Genomic DNA, 14,127 nt, shown 5'->3' on the forward strand with positions numbered 1-14,127 from the left:
CTCCAACATGACTCATTTCTTTTTGTTCCCAAACATGATCTGGAGCAAATGACCATGAAATCAAACTTGAGTCCCACGAGAGTTAAACATAATTGAACGCAAGCCCACATATGTTAGGTTAGTTTGCATCTTGTTGATCAATTGGCCATATTTTTCTTGAAAAAAAAATTGGAAAGAAAACAAACATGATGATAATCATGAAAAAAATGAAAGCCGACAAGTTGGTGGTGGGAATAATACACACATGCACATGACCATGCACACATGCTAACGTCCATGGTTGAATAAGACACTGAGAACCTAAAAAACCATTGTATTAATATAAACGTATTTTCATAATTTAAAAATAAATATGTTTATTTTCTTAAAATTAGTTAATGCTAAATTGTAAAATAGGTATTTTTTGCAACAAAGAGTAAGGGTGATAGAATAAGTACGCAAATGAAACGTACAAAAATAAAATTAATATTTAAGAATATTATTTGTGAGAAATGCTAACGTCTTTTTTCAATAATACCCCTACTCATTTTGTCTTTTAGTGAAAAATACAAAAATATATTAGACTTTTTATATAATAAATACTAATGACATTTATTCTTTAGATTTAATATTTTATTTGCAATAAATACTTTGATAATTAATGTAAATAATATTTATTATATAAAAGACCCACATACCCTATCTTTTTCACTAAAAAAAAAATTGATAAAATGTATTATAAAAAAAAAAATGTGATGGACAATGCTAATGTCCCCATGAAATTTGGACGTTAGCATTTCTCATTATTTATATAATACTTTGAACGCGTTCTACACCTAAGATATTTTTAAACTTGGCGCTCACGCTCTAACACCAGTAACTGCTCCATGCTTTGATCACTAAGATCCGAACGTGAATTACAATAATTAATATTTATGCAAGGTTATAATTATCTTTATAATTAATTTATAAAATTAGAATGATAATCTATCTTTATAATGTGCAGTATTGTTTAATATAATGTAATGTAATATAACTTTTGTATTAAAAAAATTATTAAAGTAGATTTGGGTCGATAATACTCACCCCTTCTCTCAAAATAATAGTAGAAACGAGTGGTTGTGGTGGTCAAGTTAGTCCAATAATCCAAGCCCAACCCACTTTCCAGTCACTTTAAAAATGTAAAAAATAAAATAAAAAGTGTTCTAACAGTCAGGATCCAATCATTTGTGAAAAAACATGAAATCCTAACTATTAAAACACAAAATCCAATATCCTGAATAATATTACATATCCCAAGACTATGTTATATATAAATCCTAATTGCAGGACTTGTAACAATAGGAATAATCTTTCCAATCGGAATTTCCTAAGTGGAAACCCTTTCCTTACTAACGTAGTAAGATCTTAAGTCTTAACTAAGGGTCATTTTGCTCAAATGGATTATTACATCAGAAATCCAACGTCACAAACAAGTTTCATCAAAAACTTAAACTTAAATTCAAAATAACAACAAAAATCTTTTGAACTAGATCCAAGATTTTAAAATGGATGGCTATCGAACTTCCACATAGCTCCCAAATTTTAAAAATGAAATTCAATGGTGAAAAATAAATTTTTTTATTTTCAAAATTCATACAATTTCGTCCATTACAATTATGAAGCATAGGATCATGTTTTCGGATGTCAACAGGTGGGGTGAAATCCTTACTAACTTAGTAAAGTTAGGGGACTCTTTTCCCAAAAATTGATATTGTAAACCCAGTAGTAAGTTAATAAACTACCAATACCTAAAAAGCCAACATATTTCATAGACCTTCTCACTACCTATATAACATATAAGTGGGCCACTCATGATCTCGATCTATAGTGGGTCCTATATATCACAACGTACACGTGGCTCATCTTGATCTTGAAGTGGGCCCAGGAATTGGTGGATTATTTGTACGGTACTCTAAGGTCCGACATTAAAACCTACCTTTTAGAGTTCAATTAGGTTTCGAGGTCCAATCCAAAAGCCCATTACTATCGTCACCGTATCCGTCTCTCCCTCCCTCCCTCCCTCAAAACCCTAGAATTTCCTTAGTTGCAGAGATCTTCGAAGCGATTTATTTATCCAATTAGCCACATATATATTACCCAATCGCCGAAGCAGGTAAGAACCCTAAATCATCTCTCCGCAATTCGTTTTATAAAGCTTAATTCTGTTATTTAATGGTGCGATTGATGCTCAGAAGCCGCATTTTCCATCGTTTTTTTCTTTCTTTTTCGATGTTATCTATATATATATATATATTTTTTTTTTTTGATTGTCAAGTTTACGAGTAATTTTTTTGTTTAAGAAGCTTGTTATGAACCTAATTAGACCATCGATTAGTCCAAACTTAGATAAATTTTCTGAAAAAATTGGATATTGATGATCTTAAAAAAAAATAGCTTCTTTTACTATCTGGAAATTCAGTGGTTTGGGTTTCAGTAGATTTGGGGTCAATGTTTTTAGGTTTTGGTGGAGCTGAAATCAGATTTTTTAGAGCTACTATTGCCACACCAATTCCTATATAAATCACTAAAGAATTGCACACAGTTGGTGTGGCATTAGTAAAATTTTGTGTGGCAATATCAACTCTCTTTTTTGAACCCTAGACATGCTTTATTGATGGGTCGTATTTTGATTGAACCCATAAAAATTTTGAACCTAATTAAGCTCAAACCCTAGTCCTTTATAAGATGAGATGGGCTTAACTAGTGGGCCCATTTACAGGGCTTGGCTGGACGTTTTGGGATCTTTGTCGACCAGTAGTTGTTTATGAAATGAGATTGTGTCTTGTTTTCATCAGATGTGTAATGTCAAAACACTTGCATATTTTTTATTTTGGATAGAATATGATTGGGGAATTTAGCAAATATTTGCTTATCTCACATAACCAAACATTCTTATTTGAGTTTTGATCCATCTATTGGGCCCAATTAATAATTGGGCCTGATCAGGGTTGGTTGACAACCACTCCCCATTCCGAATTTTTACAAATGCGTGTCAATGTGAAAATGTGTGATTCATATTCTTTTATTTAAACTCTTAAATAGAGAACTTTTTTTTTTTTATAACCAAAATTTTATTGATGAGAGGACAAGAAGTCTGCAAAAACAATCAAGAAAAGAGCAAATAACAAAACAAGGAGAGGGGGGAATCAACTCTCATCTAAATAAAAGGTCATCAAACTTAAGCCCCCTGAATTCCTGAAACTACTTCCACCAATAGAACAACAACCCTACAATACTAAAAAAGATGTCCTGAATAGCAAGTTCCCTTCCATCAAAGATATACCTATTCATTTCTTTCCGTTATCCCCAACAAATAGCCGGGGGACAAAATTCGAAAGAATCCTCTCCTTACCAGAAAAAGATGTGAACTTCCAACCAACGTGTAAAGCAAGGATAGAGCGAAGGGCACACCAAGAGAGATTGAACAAAGATAAGAAATGAGACCAAACCTGATGAGCCACCCCACAATGAATGTTTTTACAATTGCATTTTGCATTCCTAGCATGAATTAAGGGCTCGTTTCAGTGTGTACTCGACCAACACCAAGAACAATACAAGTTGGTGCCAATTTGACCAAGTTGTAACTATATTTATACAAAGTTCACAATTCATGCTCTTGCAGAAAGTTACTAACGTCAACATTTATGATCCAACCAAGATAGCCATTGTTGAAATGGACTACTTAGTTTGAAAAATGCCTTTTTGTTCCTATTATCCTCACATAAGAAATATAAGTGATTTATTTAGATCATATAGTAAATTAACCCTCATTCCCTTGGAAAATATAGATTGGAAGCCGCCATTGTGCATCATGGGGATTACGTTCTGAATTCTTGTAATTCGGTGCTTTTCTTACCATCCATTGTATTGTTATTGGATTTTCATCTCTGTAGGTGTGTATAATCTCGTTCTGCTTCCTTCTTTTTGGTTTTTGCCAGCTTCGTAGAATGTTATCAAAAGTCTTACTTGTAGAAAGACTTTACAGTATAAGAAGTTTCATTGCATTTGGCATGATGGAAATGGAAAATTAAAATTTAGCTTTAAAAGATAACAAGAGAAAATTTTGGTGTCAAGAAATTGGATAATAGCTTTGTTCATATTCATGTCCTCAATGTTGGTAAACTGGGAATCGTACCAGTGTCCATATAAGTATCTGTGCGTGGGCATCTTAGATATTACTTCAGTCCGACCTCACTTTGATGTTCGTCGGTGCATGTGAAGGATGGAGTCTTTTCTGTTGAGCGTGTGGATGTTTATTTGATTCTTCTAATTAAATTTAAATTTATTTTACTTTTTTATCTGAATTTTTTTTTTAAATCCCTGTAATTCTCATGTAGAATTATTCAAATTTTAACATCTTTTTTCGCACCTTTCCTTCTTAATCAGAAATTCCACTTTCCATTGAAAGTAATGAGCTCTGCTGAGAACAACGAGCCAGGCACCTCAGAAGCACCGAATAACAAGCGTAGAAGAAAGAAATCCATAGTGTGGGAACACTTCACTGTGGAAACTGTTGGTGCTGGATGTACTAGGGCTTGCTGTAAGCAATGCAAACAAACCTTTGCATACAGTACTGGTTCGAAACTTGCAGGTACAAGCCATCTCAAACGGCACATTGCGTTTGGGACCTGTCTAGTAAACCGCCGCAAAGAAAAGAATCAACTTATCCCATATTCATCCCCAGCTTATACAACTGGTGGAAGTGGGAGTGCTACTGATCCACCAAAGAAACGCTACAGAGGATCTTCTTTCTCATCAAGCTTCCCATTCGATGAGAACCGTTCCCGACGTGAAATTGCTAAGATGATCATCATGCATGAGTACCCACTACACATGGTGGAACATCCCGCATTTGTATCTTTTGTCCAGAAGCTCCAACCTCAGTTTAATATGGTGAACTTCGACACCATCCAAGGGGATTGTATGGAAATTTACATGACGGAGAAACAAGAACTATTGAAGCTGTTGGGAGGTATCCCCGGACGGATCAATCTCTCTGTGGACTTGTGGATGTCTAGTCAAACCTTAGGCTATGTGTTTCTAACGGGACATTTCATTAGTAGAGGTTGGAAGTTGCATAGAAGGATTCTTAATGTTGTGATGGTACCATCTTCCCATAGTGGAGATGCTCTTAGTCATGCCATTGGAATTTGCCTCAGCAATTGGGGTTTGGAAAGCAAGTTAGTTTCCATAACATTGGATAAGAGTATCATGAGCAATGAATCTGGAAGCCTCAGAGGTTACCTTTCCATCAAAAACCCACTTATATTGAATGGTCAGTTCTTAATCGAGCATTGCTATGCTCATGTTTTAAGCAGCATTGCACAACATGCTCTAGGAGAAATGCAGGAAACAATCAGCAAAGTCCGTGAAAGTGTCAAGTATGTGAAGACATCACAGGTTCACGAAGAAAAATTTATAGAACTCAAACAAAAACTCCAAGTCCCGAGCACGAAGAATCTGTCCCTTGATGACCAGACACAATGGAACACAACTTATCTCATGTTGGTTGCCGCTATAGAATTAAAGGAAGTGTTTTCTTGCTTGGATACAGCTGATCCAGACTACAATTTAGCCCCATCCGTGGATGATTGGAACCTGGTTGAGAGTCTATCTACTTACTTGAAGCTTCTGTACGATTCGGCTAATATCTTATTGGGTTCAACGTCCCCAACTGCCAACTTATACTTCAATGAAGTGTGCAAAATCCAGTTAGAGCTGACCCATGCAGCCATAAGCCAGGACCCTTTCATTAGCAACCTTACTAAGCCACTTAAAGAAAAATTTGAAGCATATTGGAAGGACTGCAGCCTTGTCTTAGCAATTGTTGCAATTGTGGATCCTCGGTTCAAGATGAAGCTCGTGGAGCTCAACTTCTCAAAGATCTATGGAGATGATGCCAACACATATGTCAAGGTCATTGACGAGGGTATTCATGAACTTTTCTCTGAATACACGGGGCAACCCCTTACACCAATACCAGATTCTGTGGAACAATTTTTTTATGATAAGTATAAAGATTTTATAAATATTGCGAGAAACGAAAGAGAAGCACCACTCCAGGTATCACCAGGCGAAACCCATCTCTCCAGTGATAGATTTTTGGACTATGATGATGTCTTCGTATCTGAGATATCGAGTTCCCAACAGATGAAGTCGGAACTAGATCAGTATCTAGAAGAGTCTCTGCTGCCTCAGACACATGAATTTGACATATTGAGCTGGTGGAAGTTGAACGAACCCAAGTATCCAAGACTCTCCAAGATGGCTCGTGATATCTTGTCTATTCCAGTGTCGACGGTTGCTCCCGAGTTTGTGTTCAACACTGGAAGTAGAGTGCTTGATCGCTACAGGAGTTCTCTTCGACCGGAGACAGTTAGAGGCCCTTATTTGTGTCAAGGACTGGCTTCATTATGGATCAGCTCAGACCTCCAATGCGCTCGTCAAAATGGAAATATCCATCTTGTAGTGATATTTCATGTCTTGGTAGGTTTTATATTTGTAGAGTTTGTGTTTTTTTTTTTTTTTGTTGACTTTTTACCTTTTATGTATTAGTTGGTAGTTCAATGGTTTAAAGAACTGTTATAACATGCATTTGCACATCTAAGGATTGTTTTTAACCTTAGATGAGTGTTATAACATTGTCATGGCCATATTGGGCATGAAAAAATTAAATAGATATGTATTACAAATACTTAAATTAATTATTAAAAAAATAAAAAAAGCTTTAGTTGTCCTTACTGTTGGTATGAATTGAGATGGTGAATTTTGTGTGTTAGATTCACATTGGGTTCCAATCCTTATTACCCCATACACCCCACTCACGCCACTACCCCCAAAAAATAAAAGAAATGGTAGAGATCAGGGGCGGATTTAGAGTGGGGGCTGTGGGGGCACTTGCCCCCACAAGAGTTTTCAAATTCTATGGATTAAAGTGCTATTGCAACAGATTTTAGGGGCGGATAAAGAAATTTACCACTATTGTCCCCACAATTTTTTTCTACTCTTGGTTTCCCCCACAAGAGCAAAATCCTGGCTCTTGCCCTGATAGAGAGATAAATTTCAAAGGTGTAAGTTTTCAAAAGGTGCTACTTTTTTCTACAAAAGTAATAATGATGATTTTGCCATCCTTATTTATGAATAAAAATTAATTTGGACAAAATTCAGAACAAGCTTTGTTTTGTGCTCTTTACCCTGAGAAATATTGCATATTCTTTACTAAATTATTTGTTGTTCTGGTTTTGGATTGCTGACATAAAGTGCTGCTTTCTCTTTGTTATAATATTTTGGACCCTTGACATAAACATGGGCTCCATTCTAGTCATTTTCAGTCTTCTTTGCTCATTTTGAAGCCTTTTGAGTCTTTTGACTATCTTACTGTATTGGTGTATTGTGTTCGATTTGGCCTCTCATTTACAAATCATTTTATATTTGAGAACAATAAGGGTCCAAGTGCATGGCCATTGGCATCATTACCCAATTTGAAAAGAACAATATTTTTTTGGGGTTATATGCAGCCTGTATGTCCAAGTTTGCAAACTTCTACCTCATATTAGAAACCATAGCTGCGTTTATTTGATTTTCAGGCTTAGATTTTATTTTTAAATACTCTCTCTCTCTCTCTCTCTCTCTCCTTTTTTGTTATTATTATCAGTAAGCACGATATCATCAGCCGTAGACTTTACCAACTAAGCAAGCTGTTACCTTCCTTTTTAAACACTTATTTCGCTCATTCCACTGGCGATACATGATGTTTGTAACGAACTTAGTTTGTAACTCAATGATGATCAGATTTCCAAATAAAAGTTAAGTGTTCTGATTATTGGTTACAATCTCTTAAATCCGAAGAACTCAAATATTATATTCCTAACTAGTGTAGGTAAAATGAAATAAGAAACAAAGGAAATAATGATAAATAAAATAAATTATTTGAATTTTCATCTCTTCTTACATTAAAATGATCGTCAATCAACCGAGAATAGGGATAATAACATCAATCCCAACATTATCTATCCATGCCTCCTTAAGAACATTAACTTTATAATTCAACCTTGACAACATGAACTTTTTTACCTTCTTCAGGTAGGTGATCCAAGTTCATAGTCAGAAGTCCACATGAAGAATCATAAATGAAATCAACTGTGGCAGAGTTCCAAGTGCATTGTCTAGGCTTAGCAGATGAATACACACCAAACCTGCCACAGCCCTTGACCTCCATCACAACTGTACAAAATGGTTCTGAGCTCCTATTCTCCACCGACTGTGCAGCGAACCCATTTGTCTCCCCTGAGTACCCATCATACAGTTCTGACATGGCAGCACCACCCTTCACTTCATATCTCAGGCCTTTGATCGCTCCACCAGAGTTGAACATATCTATTAACCCCAATGGTGCAAATCTAAACCCGGGCGCCATTTTCTTGATTGGTGATACTGTGAAGATATCATGCTCGAGAACCTTGAGTGAGATAGGTATGGCTGCATCGTTAGGGAGGGTGACCAATTCCCCAGCCCGGTGGCAATAAATGGCACAATCACCATTCCAATTCAGGTCAGCGGCAGCCTCAGAAATTAGGTGAACGTCTCGGCCCTTCACTACACCCGTAAGCTCCTCGGTTCCTGTTTTGTGAAACATGTTCTTCTCTCGACACTACTCCATGCCGCACCTTGGCAGTTGTAAACTCCAAGGACGCCGGTGTACTTGTTCATGTTCCATATCTTTAGTAAACTGAAAGAAAAAAAAAATTAATTAAATTAGATTTGTTTCAACGACTTAATCCAATTTGAAAGACACCTTCATCGATGCATGAACTTTTACTAGAAGACACTCACCTGACACCATCCCGAGAAGGATCTGTAAATAGGCAATCTTGAGTAGGCCGGCCAGGAAGTTGGGCTCGAAGAATCGAACCATCTGGCAAGACCAACTTCCTTAGTAGCTCAAAGTCGTGTTTTCCAGGAGCATCACTGCACAAGTGTGGACCAATGTCTTCATAATAAAAAACTTGTCGAAAACTTTTACGGACTTATCTGATTTAATTGAATTAAATCCTAGCCGAATCTGAAATTTAGTTACTATGATGAGAATTATTACCTGACATAGACGGGCCCACCGCTGATCGCCCGGGCTGATGCATGGTACTCTGCAGCTGGATGAAGGGAATGGAACATGTCCCAATCAGGCTGCATGAATTCTCCTAGAAAGACACTATTGTATGACACTGATGCGATGTGGATCGTGTGCGATACAGGATCACGTGGGTAAAAATCATCAGATGCCCTCACCACAGCTGTCTGCTTCGAGCTGTTTCACAAAAATTCAGTAATACACACAACATCAGATCACAACTCTCATTATCCTATTGGGTTGGTGAGAAAACATTTTCCAAAAAAATTGCTATAATCATACACCTGCAAATTGCAATTTTCTTGAAATCATTTCTCCCATATTCAAATCACTGCAAAAATGCAATTCTGCATGTGCAAGATTGCACATTTTACGGAAAAACCATTTTCCATAGAAAACAAGTTTGCCTTTCTGGTGGGAATCCCTAAGAAAATGATTTTCCCATTCGGGAAAATCCTAAAGCGAATATCTCACATTTACTCCAATCCTCCAAGCTAAAAAGAGAGCTTCTATTGGCACACCAACTATTAGTTATAACACACCAATCTTTTTGAAATTAAATGGTTGTTTAAAACTTTAAATCATATAAGTTTGGCATGTTATAAGTAAAAAAACTGGTGTGTTAATAGAAACTCTCAATAAAAAGCGCTATCTTTTTAACAATTTTCCACATACAATCAAATCACAAACCTTTTTTTTCAAGTAAATCGATTTTCTCATTATCATTTTGTGTAAAATAAATTTTATCTTAGAGAGAAATTTACCAGTAGAGCGCATCAGTATTGTGGCTCATGCAAGCGATAATCGCATTATCCTTGAAATTCCTCGCCACAGACGCATCAAGAGCTTGATGAAACTGCCGAGTCAACTCAACCCTTCCACCTAAACCTGCACCGAGTGTCTCTAAAACGCACTGTACGTCCACCTTCACACCGTCCACCCCAGCTGACGCTAAGTACCCATGCAACTCATTATAAAACCTGTACGCCTTCTTCGGATCCACCAATCCCAATCCCTGCACCGCCAGTACATCATTCTTCCATCCTGGTTCATTCCACGTCACCCCAGGCGAAACCTTCGGATACTGTATGGTCGAACCATATCCGTCCACATCAGTGTGGACCCCACCCCAATATCCAGTAATCGCATGCCACACGTACACATATTTCAAACCGTACTTTTCTTTAATTAAACTTACTATATTTTCAATCCCAACCGTCTGATCTTCCTTGTTTTTAAACTTGGAGTTCTCTTTGATCCCAGTCAACCTAAGCAACGGTTCTTGATTTTGATTTTGTGGGTCCGCACCTACTGATTGCCATCCATCATCGATGATCACAAACCTTGGAGGAGTCCCACCTTTGGACAGAGACTCGAGACCCGATTCGACTCCTTCTTGGGTCACATCTTGATAAAACGCGTCCCACGTGCACCATCCAAAAAAGTCAACGATTTTAGGTAATTTTTTCTCGGATCGTTGACGAAAGGTTTTGAGATGGGATTTAACGGCTCTGATTGCATCGGTAATGGTGGAGAATGGATCTGTTCCTGAGCTGATGAAGAGAGAATGAGTAAAGGTTGAAGCTTTTGTTTCTGTGTCTCCACTTTCGAAACAGAGTTCGAGTTCGTCCTCTGAGTTGCCTTGAAGAGAAGCTCGAAAGGGACCTTCGATCAGAGGAAGGAAGACCGTGTAAATGATCTGATTGGTTTCATCTTGACCGTCAAATTCAACGTGGGACTCTTGTTTGGTTTCTACGAGGAGGAATTGTGTCTCGAGAGGGATCTCTCGCCCTTTATCGCCCATTTTCTGAGCCATCCACCATAATTTGAACCGAAAGGACGACAGAAATCGAACATCTCTGAAGAAATTTTAATAAATTTGAGATTCATTAATGAAAATTCAACAAAAAATTAAGACAAAAAAATGAGTCTTTTTCTTCTTTTTTTTTTTTTTTTTCAAGATTTAGGTACCTGAGAGTGCCGAGAGAGACTACATGTCTACTGTTGTTCTCTTCAAATAGGGCACCGACGAAGATACCTTCGACCGGGCCGGAAGTTGCAGCGGAAGTCGAAATAACGCTGTCCGGTACACCGGAAAGGATAGTCCGGTCCTTGACGACAAGTTTCCGGTCAGAAATCCTAACTGCCGGCGTGATTGTCATCTCTTCTTCCTTCTTTTGTTTCTCCTTCTTTTCTTCCTTTTCTACGAAAACTGAGCCAATTCCCTATACAGATCCAAACAAATCAAGATCAGATTTTTCCATTTCAACCCATCTAGAAATCAAATGAAGGACGAAGAAATAGATCTAGAAGCCTAAAAATCTTCAATCTACCTTGTTAGCTTGCAATGGCAGAGCTCGATTTGAAGAGTACCTGAAAACCCTAGAATATGAACCCCAAAAACCGAACCCGTTAATAACCAAAATCAAAGATCAAAGATGAGAAACAAATACAAATTACAGACAAACACAGAGAAGAAAATTAATACCAGAGAAAGAAAACTTTTTGTTGGATCGATTTGTCACAAAAATAGGATGGAATGAGAGAATCTGCATTGGAGGGATCAAATTTATACTAATCGATGAACTGTAACACAACATCTTGTTCATCTCTCTCTCTCTCTGCGCGAAAGACGAAACAGGTTACTTAATTGAATATTTCTTCGAAAAACAAAGGGTTTACTTATCTATCAAACAAACGTTTGAGGTTACCAAGATACGTACGTCAGAGATTTCATAGAGATATGTACTTACTCCTCAAACGAATGGTGACCCTATCTTTTCCCAAATTATTAAACTGCCACGTTGGATCCACGCACTTCTCTTATCGAATTAGGAATCTTTAGGTAAATTATTGACCTAATGACGTGGAACCACATAGATAAAGTGTCGCGTTGTCGTGTTCGTCAGCCGCATTAGAAATCGTGTTGGAGTTGAGGTTCAAATAGCGTGAACCCTTGGTTTGATCTTTACACGTGGCACCTGGTCAGAATCGACGGTAATGGGTTTGAACAAGTAATTAAAGAATATGGTCTGTTGTTTTTATGGAAAGACGCAAGGGACACGCGTGACGAATCATGTTTGATACATAATTTGACCAAACTATTAAATGGAATAATTCCTTCCAAATTGATGAACTAATACGCCATGTGCAACTCGTTACGTAAGGTAGTTTTCTAATTTAAAAATTAATTTTTTATAACGTAATCTAGGGGTGTCAATTTTTAAGGTTTTTAGACCTGGACCATCTTTATAATAAAACACAATTGAAGGGACCACTTTTGTAAGAGACAAATCCACTTGAGATAGACATCCTAATTATTTTTATTATCTCTTCATCTCTTCTAATTTTATCATATTTTCTCTTTTATCCTTTTAATTTATTTTATTATTTTTTACCATTCACATTTTTTACTCTCCAACTTTTTTTTTTTTTTTTTTCATTTTTACGTTTTTAATTTCTATTAAATTTTATTGTCTTTACTCTCTTTCTCTTTTTTCTCTTTAATTTTATTATGTTTCACCTTTTACCCTTTCTATCCCTAAGTGTTTTTTTTTTTTTTTTTTAAGATCAAGAGGATAAGAGAGACCCAAAAGGAGAGAATCTCTTTTGTTTGGAGCTAAACAAGAAGGGAATGGATCAAGGGACATGAAAAAAACATATGTAAAAATAATGTAATATTAATAAATTTCAAAATATGGGTTAGAAGTTTCGGATTAAGCTGAGTTTTTGTGAGGATGATCTCTATGATGGGAAGATCATCTGAAAAAACAAAAAATCAGTCCAATCTAAAACTTCGAACCCCATTAAAAGTGATTTAGAATATGAATCATTGATTTTTTTTATCAATTTTTGTCAATAACTTGTAAATCACTTTTAATGGATTTAGAAGTTTCAGATTGAACTGATATTTTGTGAGGATGATCTTCTCATCATAGTGACTATCCTCGCAAAAAATCAGCTAAATCCAAAACCTCTAACCCATATTTTGAAAAATCATTATTTTTTCATATATTTCATGAAACGCTCCAAATAAGAAATAAGATTCAAAGAAAAAGAATCATTATCAATCTCACAAAGTTTTTTTTAATAATACTACTTTAATTTATTATATTTTCTTTTTTACTTATTCATCTAAAATTTATTTTACTAATACTCCTTTAATTCTATTAAATTTTTTTTTTAACCCTCTCAAAGACCTTGACCGCGCCTATGCGTGAACTCTAGTATTTGAGTAAGGGAAGTGTTTCTCAAAATTTCACATCAATTATACATGTGTTCCACGTTGAACTGTTGTCGAAACAAGAACGCGTACCACCACGACTTTTTACCAACACGTGATTTGTTTCTTCACTCTTTGGTTGCTTTTGAAATTTGATGAGAGAATCACGTGTTTCTAGCCGTTAATTGGGTATGAAAGATTGAGTCCTACTAGCCTTACTAACTTAATGAGATTTCAACTCTTACTAAAGGTTGTTGACCTAACCTTGGGGCATCCAAAACATGATCCAACCCCACTGGGTTGCAGAGGACGAAATTTTATGAACTTTAAAAACAAATTTTAAAATAATAATAATCATTATTGAATTTTAATTTTAAATTTGAGAGTTTTGTAGATGGAGTAGCCATCCATCTTCAAAACCTTGGATCAACCCCAGCTTTTTGGATCTGAGGAATCTAGTGCAATGTGCTGTTGGATTGGTAATGTGGTAATCCATTTGAGCAAAGCGACCCTTAGTAAAACTTAAAATCTTACAGAGTTGGTAAGAAAAGTATTTTTCTAAAAGTTTCGGTTATCTGGCTAGGTATTATCTGATTTGCTGCAAGAAGCACGCATAACTAGGCCTATCAATGGGCCAGTCCTAGTTGGACCTCAATTTTAGCCCAAATTCGCATGTAATCGGGCCTAGTTATACCCGTCCAAGTCGATATATAAGTTAAGGATCAGGATCGCTTGACTCCTAAGAATGACTCATGAA

At 36.3% G+C, this 14,127-nt stretch overlaps 2 protein-coding genes across 2 annotated transcripts; one reads left to right on the top strand and one right to left on the bottom strand.

Moving 5' to 3' along the window:
- The first annotated feature begins 1,970 nt into the window (after positions 1-1,970).
- Positions 1,971-6,762, top strand: LOC147392601 (zinc finger BED domain-containing protein RICESLEEPER 2-like). Its single transcript, XM_086455185.1, is given in 3 exon segments — positions 1,971-2,134; positions 4,408-6,399; positions 6,401-6,762. Coding segments are annotated over 2 exon segments (2,058 nt in total). The 5' UTR covers positions 1,971-2,134; positions 4,408-4,431; the 3' UTR covers positions 6,491-6,762.
- A 1,161-nt stretch (positions 6,763-7,923) lies between these two features.
- Positions 7,924-11,794, bottom strand: LOC147392602 (putative galactinol--sucrose galactosyltransferase 6). Its single transcript, XM_086455186.1, is given in 8 exon segments — positions 7,924-8,664; positions 8,667-8,749; positions 8,854-8,988; positions 9,116-9,325; positions 9,913-11,007; positions 11,120-11,373; positions 11,482-11,537; positions 11,637-11,794. Coding segments are annotated over 8 exon segments (2,559 nt in total). The 5' UTR covers positions 11,758-11,794; the 3' UTR covers positions 7,924-8,059.
- Between the last annotated feature and the right edge of the window lie 2,333 nt (positions 11,795-14,127).

Source organism: Akebia trifoliata, chromosome 10, assembly GCF_017979445.1.
Source record: "Akebia trifoliata isolate Shusen 1 chromosome 10, ASM1797944v1, whole genome shotgun sequence".
In the NCBI taxonomy this organism is placed as follows: domain Eukaryota; kingdom Viridiplantae; phylum Streptophyta; class Magnoliopsida; order Ranunculales; family Lardizabalaceae; genus Akebia; species Akebia trifoliata.